This window comes from Jaculus jaculus, chromosome 1 (genome assembly GCF_020740685.1).
Source record: "Jaculus jaculus isolate mJacJac1 chromosome 1, mJacJac1.mat.Y.cur, whole genome shotgun sequence".
Classification (NCBI taxonomy): domain Eukaryota; kingdom Metazoa; phylum Chordata; class Mammalia; order Rodentia; family Dipodidae; genus Jaculus; species Jaculus jaculus.
The window spans coordinates 109,626,187-109,640,435 of NC_059102.1; the positions used below are offsets into that span (position 1 = coordinate 109,626,187).

General features: G+C 48.8%; 1 protein-coding gene across 1 annotated transcript in view; it reads left to right on the forward strand.

Moving 5' to 3' along the window:
- The first annotated feature begins 10,993 nt into the window (after nt 1–10,993).
- Nucleotides 10,994–14,249, forward strand: part of Col15a1 (collagen type XV alpha 1 chain) — a 115,091-nt gene continuing 111,835 nt past the window's right edge. Inside the window, exons 1-2 of the mRNA XM_045142240.1 lie at nt 10,994–11,164; nt 11,248–11,339. Of these exons, the coding sequence (XP_044998175.1) occupies nt 11,154–11,164; nt 11,248–11,339 (103 nt within the window). The 5' untranslated portion in view covers nt 10,994–11,153. The remainder of the gene's footprint in view (nt 11,165–11,247; nt 11,340–14,249) is intronic.

The following is a 14,249-nucleotide window of genomic DNA, read 5'->3' on the forward strand; positions in this document are numbered from 1 at the left end:
ACAGTCTCTCCTTTCCTATCCATTGTCATGATGTCACTCAAAGTGACCCAGTAGTGGTCACAGCTTCAAGCTTAGTGGTATGACTGTTTCCCTGTAAAAGTAGGTCTCTAGAAGAGGAAAAAAGCTTAATTCTAACAGCACCCCCTGATATTCAGACCCAAGTACAGTTGGCCCTTCATATCTGTGGGTTATGTATCTGGGGACTCAACAAACTTCAGATAAAAAATAAAAGTCCTGTCTAGAGCCATTCCACCCTGAATGTGCCCGATCTTGTAAAAAATAAAAGTCCTGGGCTCAGCTCTTAAGTGTACTTGCCACACAAGCATGAAGGCCCAAGACTGCCTGGGCCTTCATGCCCATGTAAAATAGCTTCTCATGGCCATGCATATCTGTAACCCTACTCCTGCAAGGGGGAGAGGTGAAGAGCAGATACTTGCTGGGGCTTGCTGAGTGAACACCAAAGCTCCAGACTGAGGGCTGGGTTAGAGACTGTGTCTCAAAGAAACACATAAATAAGCAATATAGGAAGGATACCAGATGTTTTCCTCTGGTCTCTGTGTGCACATGGGGGAACATACATCTACATACACATGTGCATGGGCTGCATATCACATCACATCACACACCACCCCACAATACTCTACATACACACATGCCAAAACATCAAGAAATATTAAAATTCAATGCATTGGCCTGGGAAGATGGCTCAGTGGATAAAGTGCTTATGTGTCAGCATCATGACCTGAGTTCAGAGCCTCAGAACTCACAGAAAGCCTGACAAGTAGCTAGTATCTATAATCCCAGTGCTCCTACAGCAAGATAAGTGGAGACAGGAGAACCCCTGGAAGTTTGCCGGCTAGCCTGGTACAGACAGTGATGAACAAGAGACCCAGTCTCAAATAAGGGGGAAGGTGAGTGCTGACACCTGTGGTTGTCCTTTGACCTTCACTCATGCTCTACATAGCACACATGTGCCCACAATACATGCATGGATATGCACACACAGAGAGAAAATTTTTTTAAAATCTATGTACTAACAGCACAGAGTGACCTGGCTAGAATTCAGAAGACAGCCAGGTCCCAGACAGTCTCGTGCTGTCTAGTGCTGGAAAGCGCTACATGAGCCTCTGGGACAAAGTGACCAACAATGGTCTGAGCAACCAGAGGTCTAAGCTACTCAGAAGCAAACACCCTGACACAATGTACACACCAGTGCAATAGTGGCACACAGCTTCAATGGGTAACCAATAGCTTTCTGATTGGATAAGAGATCCACTCAGTGTAAAGTAACCATATCTGTAATTGGGAACCACATCAGAATCCTGTGGAGACAAACATTATGTTTTCTTGTGTCAAGCTGTCACTAGTCTTTGGCTAAAAGCTGAGTTACAGACACTAAATTCTTACCTAAATTAATAATGCTTATCCCATTTAAACTATGCTGACTTCACTCACTGTTGGAGAGTCTGTTCTTTTTCAGAAGGTAGCGAGACTGGAGGAGATATACTACCCCTCACACTTTAGCCAAGCCACAGCTGAAACCAAAGAGGAATTGGGAAGATTAGCAAGAGTGCTGCTTCCATGCTGGACCTGATGATCAGTGCCAGGCTGTAGGAGACAGACCCTGAGGACGCTCAACACCTACCAAAGCAGAGATCCAGAGGCTCCTAAGAGCTCATCACTGAAGTACAGTTAAAACTGACCCATCATGGCTCAGGGAATTTTGCGGAAGAGTGGGTGGAAAGACTGTAAGAGCCACAAGTTGAGACATCATGCCCACAGGCATTCCCTACCCCCCAAAATAACTGACTGCTACGCCCACAGCACATAAACCACAACCTCATAGGGAATACCTGCAACCCCACTGAAGAGTATCCCCAAAGGAATGGGGCAGGGATGAGGGAAAAGAGGGTACCAACACATGATGTATCCATATGAACTATGTTGTTAATAGTAATAATAATAAAATCTGTGTCCTGAATGTGTGCATGCTTTTTTGTCATTATTCCCTGAACGATGTAACAATGATTTATGTTGTATTAGTATTATAAGTAATCTGGAGATGGTTTGCAATGTATGGGAGGATGTCCATGGTGTTTCTGTGAAGACTATGCTATTTTATGTGAGGAACTTGAACATTCATGGATTCTGATATCTGGGGATCTTAGGTCCAATCATCTCTGAGAACAACTATACTCTAGTTATTGGAAACACTCCAGATGCACTGGCCATTGAGTGCCTGTTCCTGCCTGCCTGGTGCCACCACTCCACACCAGGCTGTCCCTAAGCTTTAACAGGCCTGGCCATCGTCATATTAAAATCTGCTGCTTCTAGCGGTGCAGTCACACTAACGGGTTCCATGAATGGCCATGGGCCCACTGCCACACTTCTTTTACCATAAGAAGGGTCTCTTCACTGGAAACATATGGGTGAAGGCAGCATTGTCCACGTGGATGGTGGGACTGGCAAGGCACTTGGCCGGGGAAGGCAAACCATGTCCAGTCAAGTTTCAACGCTGGCGAGGTACACTTGCGCAGGAAGGGGCCTCACGGAACCCCCAGTCACCAGTCTGGTCTTTCTCTTGCTTTCTTTTGTCATGCGTGTTTACGTGGTATGCATGTGTCTATGTGTGGGGTGCGTGTGTCTATGCAGGCACACGCACATATATGTGCATGGGGATGCTAGGAGCTGTCATGTGCATTCCTCAATTGCTCTCCATCTTGTTTATGCATTTTGTTTTCAAGGTAGGTCTTTCTCGAGCCCAGCCTGACCTGGAACTCACTCTGTAGTCTCGGGGTAGCCTCCAACTCACATCAATCTTCCTACCTCGGCTTCCCAAATGCTGAGATTAAAGGTGTATGCCACTGTCCCCAGCTCCACCTTTTTTTTTTTTTTTTTTTTGAGGCAAGCCCAACAGACTGACCTTTTTTTTTTTTTTTTTAATTAGAATGAGACAGAGGAGGAGGGAGGGAGGGAGGGAGAGAGAGAATTGGTGCACCAGGGCCTCCATCCACTATAATTGAACTCCAGACATGTGCACCGCCTTGTGTGCATGTGCAACCTTGCACACGCATCACCTTGTGCATCTGGCTCATGTGGGATCTGGGGAGTCGAGCACGAACACAGGTCCTCAGGCTCCGCAGGCAAGCGCCTTAACTGCTAAGCCATCTCTTCAGCCCTCCACCTTATTTTTTGAGACAGGGTCTTCCACTGACTTTAGAGCTGACAGATTTGCCTAGACTCACTAGTTAGTGAGCTCCAGAGATCCTCCAGTCTCCATCTTCTCAGTGCTGTAATTGCAGGTATGCCACCATGACAGGCTTTTACCTGGGTTCTTGGATATTCAAACTCAGGTCATAATACTTGCATGACAAGCGTTTTATCAACTAAGGCAGTTCCTCAGCCCTGGCTGGTCTTTCAGAGGACTGGAATCATGCTGAAAGTTCAATGTCAGCCTTTGCAGATGGCAGGCTGGGCCTTCAGCAAGTCAGGAGCTAGACCTGCTTTTGAAGGACAGGGTCCATGAGGTTGGGCTTTTGCTTAGCATTTGTCCCTGATATCACTCTTCAAGGCTGTACTGGGTCAACCCTAGTGTAGGCAAGGAAAGAGACTGGCTGACTTCCTTGGAGTGTGTCATTCTGCTAAGCTGGCTACTGAGTCTCCTGTGAGACAGATGGTCTCTAGTGAGCGGTGTGAGGTACACAGACCCATGCTGGGCTTACTCCTGTAGTCCATGCCATATTTCCTAGGTCTTCTTGTCCTGCATCATCTAGTCTTGTCATGCAGGCCCCTAGCCACCACCCAAGATCTGGATCCACTGCTCAGAGATCTCCTTACCCCTCTTCCTTCTTCAAAGAGTGGACCAGCTGTACAGTTCATGGTTATACCCACTGGGAGAGTTCTCTTGGTCCACCAGGGTGTGTGGTGGTTTGAATGTATGTCCCCATAGCCTCAGGGATTTTTGATTTAGATTAAGCTTGCAACCTAAGTCTCCAACAGCCTGCTGGAGGAGGTGTCACTGGGGATTGATCTTTCTGTTCAGCTCTAAACTGTGTTGGGTACAATCTGAGCTCAGCTGTTTGTGTTTGCTGGCTTTTTGGTGGCATGTCTCTTTTATGAATCTGTGGACGTGAGCCAGCTTTTTTCCAATGTTGTTTCCCCTGGATTCTGTAAGCCTGAAATAAGCCCTTTTCTCCTATAAGCTTCTGGTCAGATGTTTGTTCTAGCGATGAAAGGTAATTGCAACAGGGTCCTTCTGTTGAGAGATGTAGCCAGCCAGCACCTACCCAGTGCACTGTTGTATTGGTGACACGACCTGGGTTCTTTCCTTCTCTGTTTATTGGTTGCAGGAAACCACCTACAAAGCCATCAAAAAGTTGAAGAAGGGGCCTTGGTTCAAAGCAGTAGGTGACAAGGAGGTCTGGGCTACCTGTTTCCATAATGTACCTGCACTTCCTGTACCTATTGATGTCTAATCTAAAGTATCTTGTTAGGATAGATATACTGACCAAACTTCTGGCAGAGGCTTACATTAGCAACTTGACTTCTGATAGAAAAGTCAAGTGGATGTCCTTGAAATTACCTCCTCCTCACTTCAAGCTAGGCCCAAGGAGAAAGAGAGAGCCACAAGCCAAAAGTCAAAAGCCAAAGCCAGGCATGGTGGCACACGCCTTTAATCCCAGCACTTGGGAGGCAGAGGTAAGAGGATTGCCAAGAGTTCGAGGCCACCCTGAGACTACATAGTGAATTCCAGGCCAGTCTGAGCCAGAGTGAAACCCTACCTCAAAAAAAAAAAAAAAAAAAAGTCAAAAGCCAAAAGCCACACAGCACATTTTAGGAACTCCAGGTGGAAGTAGGCACTTTACATTGGAATTTCAAATCCACCACCACATCTTAAGATCTGCCCAGTGACATCTCCTCCAGCCAGGTGGCTGCAGATCCGAACTACAAACTAATAAAACACTGAATATATTGGGGGAAAACTACTGCAAATATTGACCCCAGGAAATACTGTAGCTCAGAGTGACTGTAAAGACTGAAAAGACCAAGGTGTAAGGGGTTCCAGTGTATTTCCATTAATTTACTTACATGACCCTGCAAAAGCCAAATGGCAAATGACAGTGGCTCACCATGAACCTGGTTATTTAGTTTTATCAGTTGCACCAGCCATGCCGGATACAGTATCTTTCTTTCTTTTTAAATTGATTAACTTAGCGTGTGTGTGCACGCGCGTGTGTTCATGTGTATGAGTGTTAGCATGTATGTGCCACAACACCCTTATGTGGAGGCCACAGGACCAACTTGTGGATCACTCATTGCCTTCTCTCTCATTTCAGTCAGGCTCTCTCGTTCACAACTCCCATCAGAGACTTCTGGGAAATTCTCCTGCCTCTGCCTCCTTTCTCACTGCAGGAACATTGGGATTATAGAACCTGCCACAGCTTTGGCTTTTGGGCAAGATCTGGGCTTCGGAACTCAGAGTTGCATGGCAAGTGTTTTATCTACCGAGCCATCTCCCCAGCTGCAGATGCAGGATCTTCACTGGAATAGATCACTACAACCTTTGGACATGATCTCATAGATAATGCAAAGATTGCCCTTTCACATGGCAAAGATAATGATACATTTTTGCTATTTTTCCACAGAGCTATGTTAACCCCCTCCCCGGTTGTCTGTTATAACATAGCTCATAGGGACACACCTAGACTGTAATGACAGTACCCTAAATAGATGACATCAAGCTAATTGGAGACAGTGTGTAGGAAGTGACAGCTACCTACCACAGTCTATTAAGGTGCATGAGTGTGTCAACACACTCCCTTCTCTCATTCTGGCTACCCAGACTGAGTAAATCGAGGTACCTCTTTTGTATAGAAAGTATAGTCCTAGGGAGCAGGGGCAAAGAAAAGTGGGGGTGATGTAGGAAGGAGGAACAGCCCATAGGTGACACTGGAACTGGCTGATTAGTCCATATTGTGAGATCTTACTCCAAAATGCCTTAGAAATTACTCTAAGGTGTGCTTGGGCTGCAGCTCAGTGCTAGAGCGCTCAGTGTGTGTGTGTGTGTGTGTGTGTGTGTGTGTGTGTGTATCTGTCTCTCTGTCCGTCCGTCTGACCCCGGGAGCATCTAGAGCACCATGAGGAGGGAGGGAGAGAGGGAAGGAGAGAGGAGGTTAAAAGAGGGTGGGGAGCAGACAGATAAACAGACATAGGTAGATAGACACTGGCTTTCTTAGAACACTGCGTGAGGAAGAGATTTGGAAGAAGAGAGGGAAGTGTATTGACCTGATTCCCTTGGCTGAAATGCTGTAGTATGAGGAGTGAATCCTGCTGTGCATGCAGGCAGAGCGGCTCCAAGGCCAGAGAAAGCACCTGGGCACAGACACGCAGGTGCTGGCCGCTGGGAGATGTCCACTGTGCACACAAGTGACGCAGGAGAGGAGGTATGGACCTACGGACAGGGCGCTGACAGTGGTGCTTAAGAAGTGTCTGGCACACCTCCTGTTTTTACTTGTCCTCCTCGCCCTTGGCTTGTCAGATTTTGTAATCCATTGTTGCCCATTAAGCTGAACAAACAAGCTCTCTTGGCCCGTGGTCCTCCTTTGCACAGCCACACTCTTCTGGGGGCCCCTCAGAAATAAGGCCCTCCTTGGGAAGAACGCAGTTGTGTCCTGCAGCTGTCATGGCTTTTCTCATATTATCCAAGAGACGGCTTCCTTCTTTGGCTAGTTGAGGGAATTTGTTTCTACTCAGCTAGCTACGTTTGTCCTGCCGTTTCTGCTCATGAATCATGACGACACAGGCTTTGGGTATCTCCTGCGAGATACGAGAGAGATATCGCACCCACGTACTGAAGAAACTCAAGTTCAGGGTGACGTGCACTGGTTCTTGATAACTTCTTTTTGAACCAAGTTTGGGATGCGTCTCACTGATTTCTGTGCCGCTTCCAGCTGCTGGAGACAGTCTGGAGAATGCTTTTGGGATACAGAGTCTTCTGGAACATTTGGATGGATTATATAAAAATGGAACAGCCTATTCATTTAGTCAAGTCCTAGAAGAGTAGGGACATTACATCCCTAGTCTCCACACGTCCCAATCTAGCACATTGGCTTGAACCATGGTAAACAATTTAGACTAGTTTGGGTATGACACGAAGCTTCCTCTTGGCTATTTCTACAACTTCGCATTGAATGGAAGGAAATCACTTAAGCCCTCGCGGCTCTGTCTGGCAGGAGGTGGAATGCCTTGCTTGGCTTCCTGCCCCATGAGTCCCACACCCACAGCTGGAATCCCACCCTTCAACTTCCAGCCCTGACATCTTCCCTGTCCTCCATCAGTCTGAGGTCAGGATTATCATCCCTGGACTAAATTCCAAAATAAGAGCTCTTTTGTCTATGAACATGCTTTGGTTTCCCAGGTAAAATAGGTACAAAATCTACAGTCATAGCATAGACCTACTTCCAGTCACTTGCAGTGAAGAGAACAGCTTCAGGAATTTTCATCTTTAGATTCCAGTAAACTGGGCTTTAAATAGTTACTCAGAACCAGCAAAATATGAAATGTGCACACAGGACTCCCCTGGGAGAGCTGTAAAGGAAATCTACTGCCTTATTTGGGGCTGAGGAGTTGGTTCATTGGGTAAAGTGCTTGCTGCGGAAGCATGAAGATCTAAGTTCTGATCCCCAGCACCCATGTAAAATGCTGGGTGTGGCAGCATGTCTCTGTACTTCCAGGTCTGGGGAGGTGGAGACAGGAGGGCTCCTTGGGCAGCTACTTTTGCCAAATCTAGCCAACTTGATGAGCTCCATGTTCAGTAAGACACGTGTTTCAAAAATAAGGTGGAGAGTGATTGAGGAAGACACCTGATGCCAACCTGTGGTCTCCACGTGTATGCACACCTAGACACGCCCACACACATGCATGCAGGCCACACATGACACCACACACACACACAAAGAAATATGCTGCCTTACCTATCTGTACTTAGACTGATAAAGAGGACCACAGTCAGGCTCACTAAATAAATCACAGTTATACCTTCATCCTTCAGGTAACAAGTGTACTTGAGTCAGGCCAGTCTTGTTTCATGAATGACATTTTAGGTTTCATACTTTTAATTTTTTTTTATTTTTAAGGAGTTTTATTATTTATTTTTGAGAGAGTATGGGTGCCACCAGGGTGTTCAACTTCTGTGAACGAACTCCAGACACGTGTGCCCCCTTGTGCACATGTGTGACATTGCATGCTTATGTCATTGTGTGTCTGGCTATGTGGGACTTGGAGATTCAAACATGAGTTCTTAGGCTCTGCAGACAAGCACCTTAACCTCTAAGCCATCTCTCCAGCCTCATACTTTTTAAAAATGCAGACACACTTTATTGGAATATTGAAAATTTTGCAATATGTTCTTCCCTGTATTTCTTTAAACATGGCCTTCTCTATCTTCTGCTTGTCCATTTGAAACAAGCTTGTAAGTTCTAAACCAGTCCCACTCTTTTATTTATTTATGTATATATTTTTTATTAACATTTTCCATGATTATAAAAAAAAATCCCATGGTAACACCCTCCCTCCCCCCCCCCACAGTTTCCCCTTTGACATTCCATTCTCCATCACCACTCTTTCTTAAAAGCAGAGACAGAGTTCAAGTGTGGTGCTAAATGGAACTGATTCTCGGCCTTGGTATTGAGAGTAATAGGGAGTGGTAAGGGGCTGTGGTGAATTGTAGAGCATTACCTTAACTGATTAAATGCCCCTCTCGATGCCAATTGTTGACACAAGAATGCAGCCCTGTGTCACTAGGTGTTCCCAAATTTTACAAAACCCCCCAAGTCTGGATGGTAATTAACAATTTCTTTTTAAATTAAAACAATATTTTATTTATTTATCTGAAAAAGAGAGAGAACCAGCACACCAGGGGCTCTAGCCACTGCAAATGAACTCTAGACACATGTGCCACCTTGAGCATTTGGCTTACATGGGTACTTCACAGGCAAGCAGATTAACTGCTAAGCCCTCCAGCCCCTCTTTAAAAAATATTTTTTTTTTTGGCTTTTTGAGGTAGGGTCTTACTCTAGCTCAGGCTGACCTGGAATTCACTCTGTAGTCTCAGGGTGGCCTCAAACTCGTGGTGATCCTCCTACCTCTGCCACCATGCCTGGCCTGGCTAAATTTTTAAAACAATATTTTTATTTGCCAAGTGTGGTGGCACACACCTTTAATCCCAGCACTCATGAGGCTGAGATAGGATCACTGTAAGTTTAAGGCCAGCCTGGGACTACAGAGTGAATTCTAGGTTAGCCTGGGCTAGAGCAAGACCCTACCTTAAAAAACCAGAAATTTATTTATTTATTTATTTGTGAGCAGAGAGAGAGAGAGAGAGAGAGAGAGAGAGAGAGAGATCGTAAATGAGTGTGCCAGGTCCCCTTGGTGCTGTAAAAATCTCCAGATGTATGCACCACTTTGTTCATCTGGTTTATGTGGGTACTGGGGAATAGAACCTGGGCCAACACAGGCCTGCAAGCTTTGCAAGCAAGGACTTTTAACTGCTGAGCCATCTCCCCCGCCTATGAACAATTTCTTAACTATCAAATATTGTTAGCTAATTTAATTTGGAGGTTGACATACAGCAAGTCAAATAAATCCTGGCTGGGGGCAACATGGAGCCCATGCCATAAGTTAGCTCTGTCCCTGGTTTTAACTGTCAAGCACAACCACAGAGTAGTTATGTCATCGTGGCTTTTCCCAAGTAATAGAGAAATATTGTTCAGAGGAAATTGGGTACGGTCCTAGCTGATGTACTTTGTAAGCAACAGAGAAATAAGAAAACCAATTACATATGGTTTGTGATTAGTAAGAAAACAAGGCTATGCTCGTCACAGCACGGCTGTAAGCGGCAGTTCACACCTTCAGAGTATGAAAGGAGGTGGCGTCCTAAGGTGGACAGTGTTGTAAGAATGCACCTCGCCTTCCAGTTTGGTTCCTATGGGGTCAGCCTGGTTCTACAGCCACCCTGGTTCCTGACTGAGTTTGGCCTACCGTCCTGCCCTCTCACGCCTCTTCTGTATGAGCATCGGAGCCCATGGCAAGAGCAGACACGAAGGGCTACACTCCGTGCCAGGCACTCTGGAGAAATGCGAATTAACTCATCAACCTCTGAATGGTCCGCATTCAGGAGGAGGGATGCGTTCTCATACCGCCTTAGACACGCTCACTACTACCCTCCTTGCTGCTTCTTGTGGGCTAGGGGGTCTGCCTCCCACTGGCAGGGAACTCATCTGACTCTGCATGTCCTTGGCATTTGAAGACCTTTCCTATTTCCCCTATGAGTCTCCTGCCTTGACGGCCTGCCACTCACTGGGTAGATGCCTTGCTAAATTGCATGCCTTCCCTAGGCCTCAGTTCCTCCATCATTAACGTGGGGACAGGAGGGAGGAGGCTGGATTAAGTTTCCTAGGGCTGCGCCCAGTGTTCTGGCATTCAAAGTCCTACTTGTATATGACTTATGGCCCCTAAGGCGGTCATTTTGGGGGCATTGCTGTGGAATCATGGGGCAGGCTTTCTGGGTGGTGCCCATCAACTCCGTGCAGCTGCCCTGTGACTCTGGGACGCCGCTCTACCTCTCTGAGCCTCAGTCTCCTGGTCTGTCGTATAAAGAACCCTCTCAGTGACTCCAGCTGCCTGGGACCATAGGATGAAAGGAGACAGCTTTGTACGCAGGGCAGCGGGGCCAGGACAGGCCCGGGGCCGCAGTGGGTGTGGGAGGCGCGCGCAGTTCGCTTAGAGCCGCGCCGCCGGGGGCTTTCCTCGAGGGTTACGTCAGGCCGCCCCGTGTCTGCGCGGCGGGGAGCGCGCGTCCGTCCCGGAGGAAAGGGGCGTGGAGAGGCCGGCGACCCGCCGTCCGGGCTCCGCTGGCGAGAGCGCGCCGCTGCGCTGCCCGAGGTGGGGCGCCGCGCGTGGGGGAGCGCAGGGCGCGGCGGAGTCGAGTTTCAGAGCGCGGGTGACTCAGGCGCGGGCGACTCCGGGCGGACGCGGAGCCGGGATCCCTCCGAGCGCCGCCTTTGTTCCGCGAAGGAAGGGCGAGCAAGCGCAGAGCCCCGCGTGCTCCCACGGGCTTCGAGCTCGGCTCCTTCGGACGCCGCAGTCCCTTCGCCATGGTGCCCAGGTAGGACCCGCTTCCCAGCGCCCGACCGGGGCCCCAACACCCCTCCGCCGCCTCACCTCTCTTCTGCCCGCCGCTTCTTGCAGGAGGAACGCGCACCGCTGGCGCCTGCGGTGGCTGCTCTCCATCGCCGCGCTCCTCTCTGCGCTCCCCCGGGCGGCGCGCGCCTCCGCGACAGGTAAGCGACCCAGTCCCAGTCCCGGGTGGCACGGGCCGCCTCTGCGCTTCGGGGGGCGGGCGGCGGGCGCGCCTCATTCCTGGACATAAAAGGGAGTCCTCGGCGCTCCGTGCGCTCTGCCAGTCCTGCCCACGGCCGTGGGGGTCTGGAAGCCGGCGGAGGCGCTGGGTCGCGGGCGCTGAAGATGCTGCCAGGGCATTAGAGGTGTCTGAGCTGGGCACGGGCGCAGAGGGACTTTGGACACACAGCGACACCTCTTCTACAGGCTACAGTTCACCTAAACGCACTCCGCGCCTGCCCCTCGGGTCTGGCGCGCGGTGGCTTTGGGTGTGGGCAGGTCTGCAACAACCCAGCAGGGACACCTGGCGCCTGGGGCGCGCCAGAAATAACGGAACAAAATCTCTCACATGCTCAGTTCAGCTCTGAGTTACACGGGCAGAGGCGCTATGGATGATGGAAGAGCTGCAGGCGGGAGACCAGGCGTTCCTTCCTTCTGTTCCCCAGGGCTCCAGTCTCCCCCAGGACTCAGAGGCGGTTGAGTTATCAAGTGGTTAAGGTCAGGCTGTCTGGGTGTGAATGGTAGCTCAGTTGAGTGACCTTGGGAAACGGATTTCATTTCTTCGTGCCTCAGTTTCCATATCTGGAAGAGACATTAATTAGACCCTCTGACCTCCTTCGGGTGCTGTGAAGATGAACAGAGAGAAGAAAAAGAACCTTCTTTTTGTGCTTCAGCACTTGTGGAGAACAAAGTAAGACTTCAGAACGACTGCTTGGTCCTTGCAGAAATAAGTGTTGGCAAGCAAGGCCAGCTTTTTTTTTTAGTATGAGGCTGAGAGTCTTGGCAAGTGGCTACTCAGAAAGACAGGAGTTGACCCAGGGCTTTAAGCTCCTGTCTTTGCTCAGCCTTTGCCCTGTGCAGCTCGGCAGAACTGGGCTCTGAATACTTACCTCTCTCCTGTGCACTCGGAAGAGTAGTGCGTAGCCTAACTGAGTTGGGGATGGGAGGCTGGCAAGTGTCCTCTAGTCTCTAAGGAAACTGGGCCTGGATGAGTGATCTTAACTCCTTAGATACCTGAAGAAACCTGGGACAGCCCAGACTGTGGTCTCAGAGGGAGGAAGACCCAAATGCAATGATAGCTTTTCCTGCCAGGGCATCCGGCCTGGCATTTCTTGCAGATCAAAGGGCAGCTGGAGCACAGTTTTGGCTTCTCAGCAGCAAGGCCGATGTGGAAACGTTGCAGTTTCCCATGTGATGTAGAGCTTTGCCAACTCTGTGGCAGAAAGCAAGTTTTGGGTTCCCCGCTCCATGGGGAACTTGACTGTAATTCCTACTTCTTCCAGAAGAAAGAGGGTCTGGGGAAAGAAAGTGATGCTTCCTTCCTCTGGGTGTGTGCAGCTTGGTCCCCCCCCCACACACACACACCATGTCACTCAGAGCTGAGAGGAAGTCCTGTTTCCACCCATAGCATACATAAAATGCAACAGCGTTTTAGGAAGAAGCCCCCAGGAACTGAGAGCCTTCTGTGCCCCTGTGGGCTCTGAAGAATTCCTGGAAGTGTGAGCTGTTCAAATCTTACACACATTTGTGAATGCTCACACTCATATTCAGATGTAGTGTCAACCAGTTCCATTGCACCCTCCTTACAAGTGCTCTGGGGCTGGCATTGTGGACTGGCTGGCCTTGCTCTACAGATGAGCAAATTTCAGGCCAGCCACAGTTTCCTCGGTGTTCAAGGTAGGATTTGAAACAGGTATCCTCGCTCCAGGATCTTCACTGTCAACCCTCCCAGTTGAAGGAGCTGTATAGATGGGAAGGAATGTGGGGGCTGTAGTCTCCAGTGAACCCCATGATTGGAATGTCACAATCGTAGTGAGCCCAGCGTGTCTACATGGAACTGTGCAGTCTGCACAGCACATACCTCCACTGAGCCACTGGGCTACCAGCCTGATATGCTGAGAAGTCAGCTCTGTTGAACATAGGAGGCTCAGGGGGGCATGTGATTTGTCTGAAGTCACTCAGCTGCTCTAACAGTACATCTGTGATAACTCTGCAAGTCTGTGGACTTCAGGATTAATGTTGTTTCTCCCATGGGAGACATTGCTCAACTGACTATAAAAACGTTCTGGCCATGGTGGCACTGGGGAAAGAGGATGAGCTTGTGGCCAGCCTAGGTTACAGGAGACAAGGCTGAGGAGGTGGCTCGGTGGGTGATGTACTTGCTGCACAAGCATGGAGACACGAGTTCACATCCTCAGTGTACACATAAAAGCTGGGCATGGTGGCCCACACCTGGAATCCCAGCACCAGTGAGATGGAGGCAGAAGTAGGAGAATCCTGAGACAGGCTGGCTAGATTGAATCAGTGAGGTCTGGGCTCAGTGAGAGACCCTGTCTCAAGACGATAAGGTGAAGAGTGATTGAGGAAGACACCTGAGGGCAGCCGCTGGCCTCCACACAACCACAGCACATGCACCCACACACTTGTAAACATACATACACACATGCATGCATACCACATACACATGCCAAAAAGCAACAAAAAACCCCCAACAAACTTTATAGCACTAAATCTAGCCAGCAATGTTCACACCAACCTCAAAGAGTACCCCATTTCAGAGATGAGGATAGTGAGGCCCAGTGTCTGAGTGCATGTGGCCATCAGTGGCAGAAGAATAATTGGGGGCCAGATGGTCTGGTCTGTGTACAGAATTCGTGCTCTTGACCACTAAGTTAAAACTTTAGTGTAGCTTCTGAAGTGTGTTGGTACTTGGGCTCTTTATGAGCTTGTTTCATTTTTTCCAACAATTTTTGGCAGTTTCTTCAATATTTAAGTCTAGTGGTTCTACTCCTAAGAGTCTGCTCAAATGAAAGAAAAGCATATGCCTGCTCAAAAACTCTTACATGGCTGTT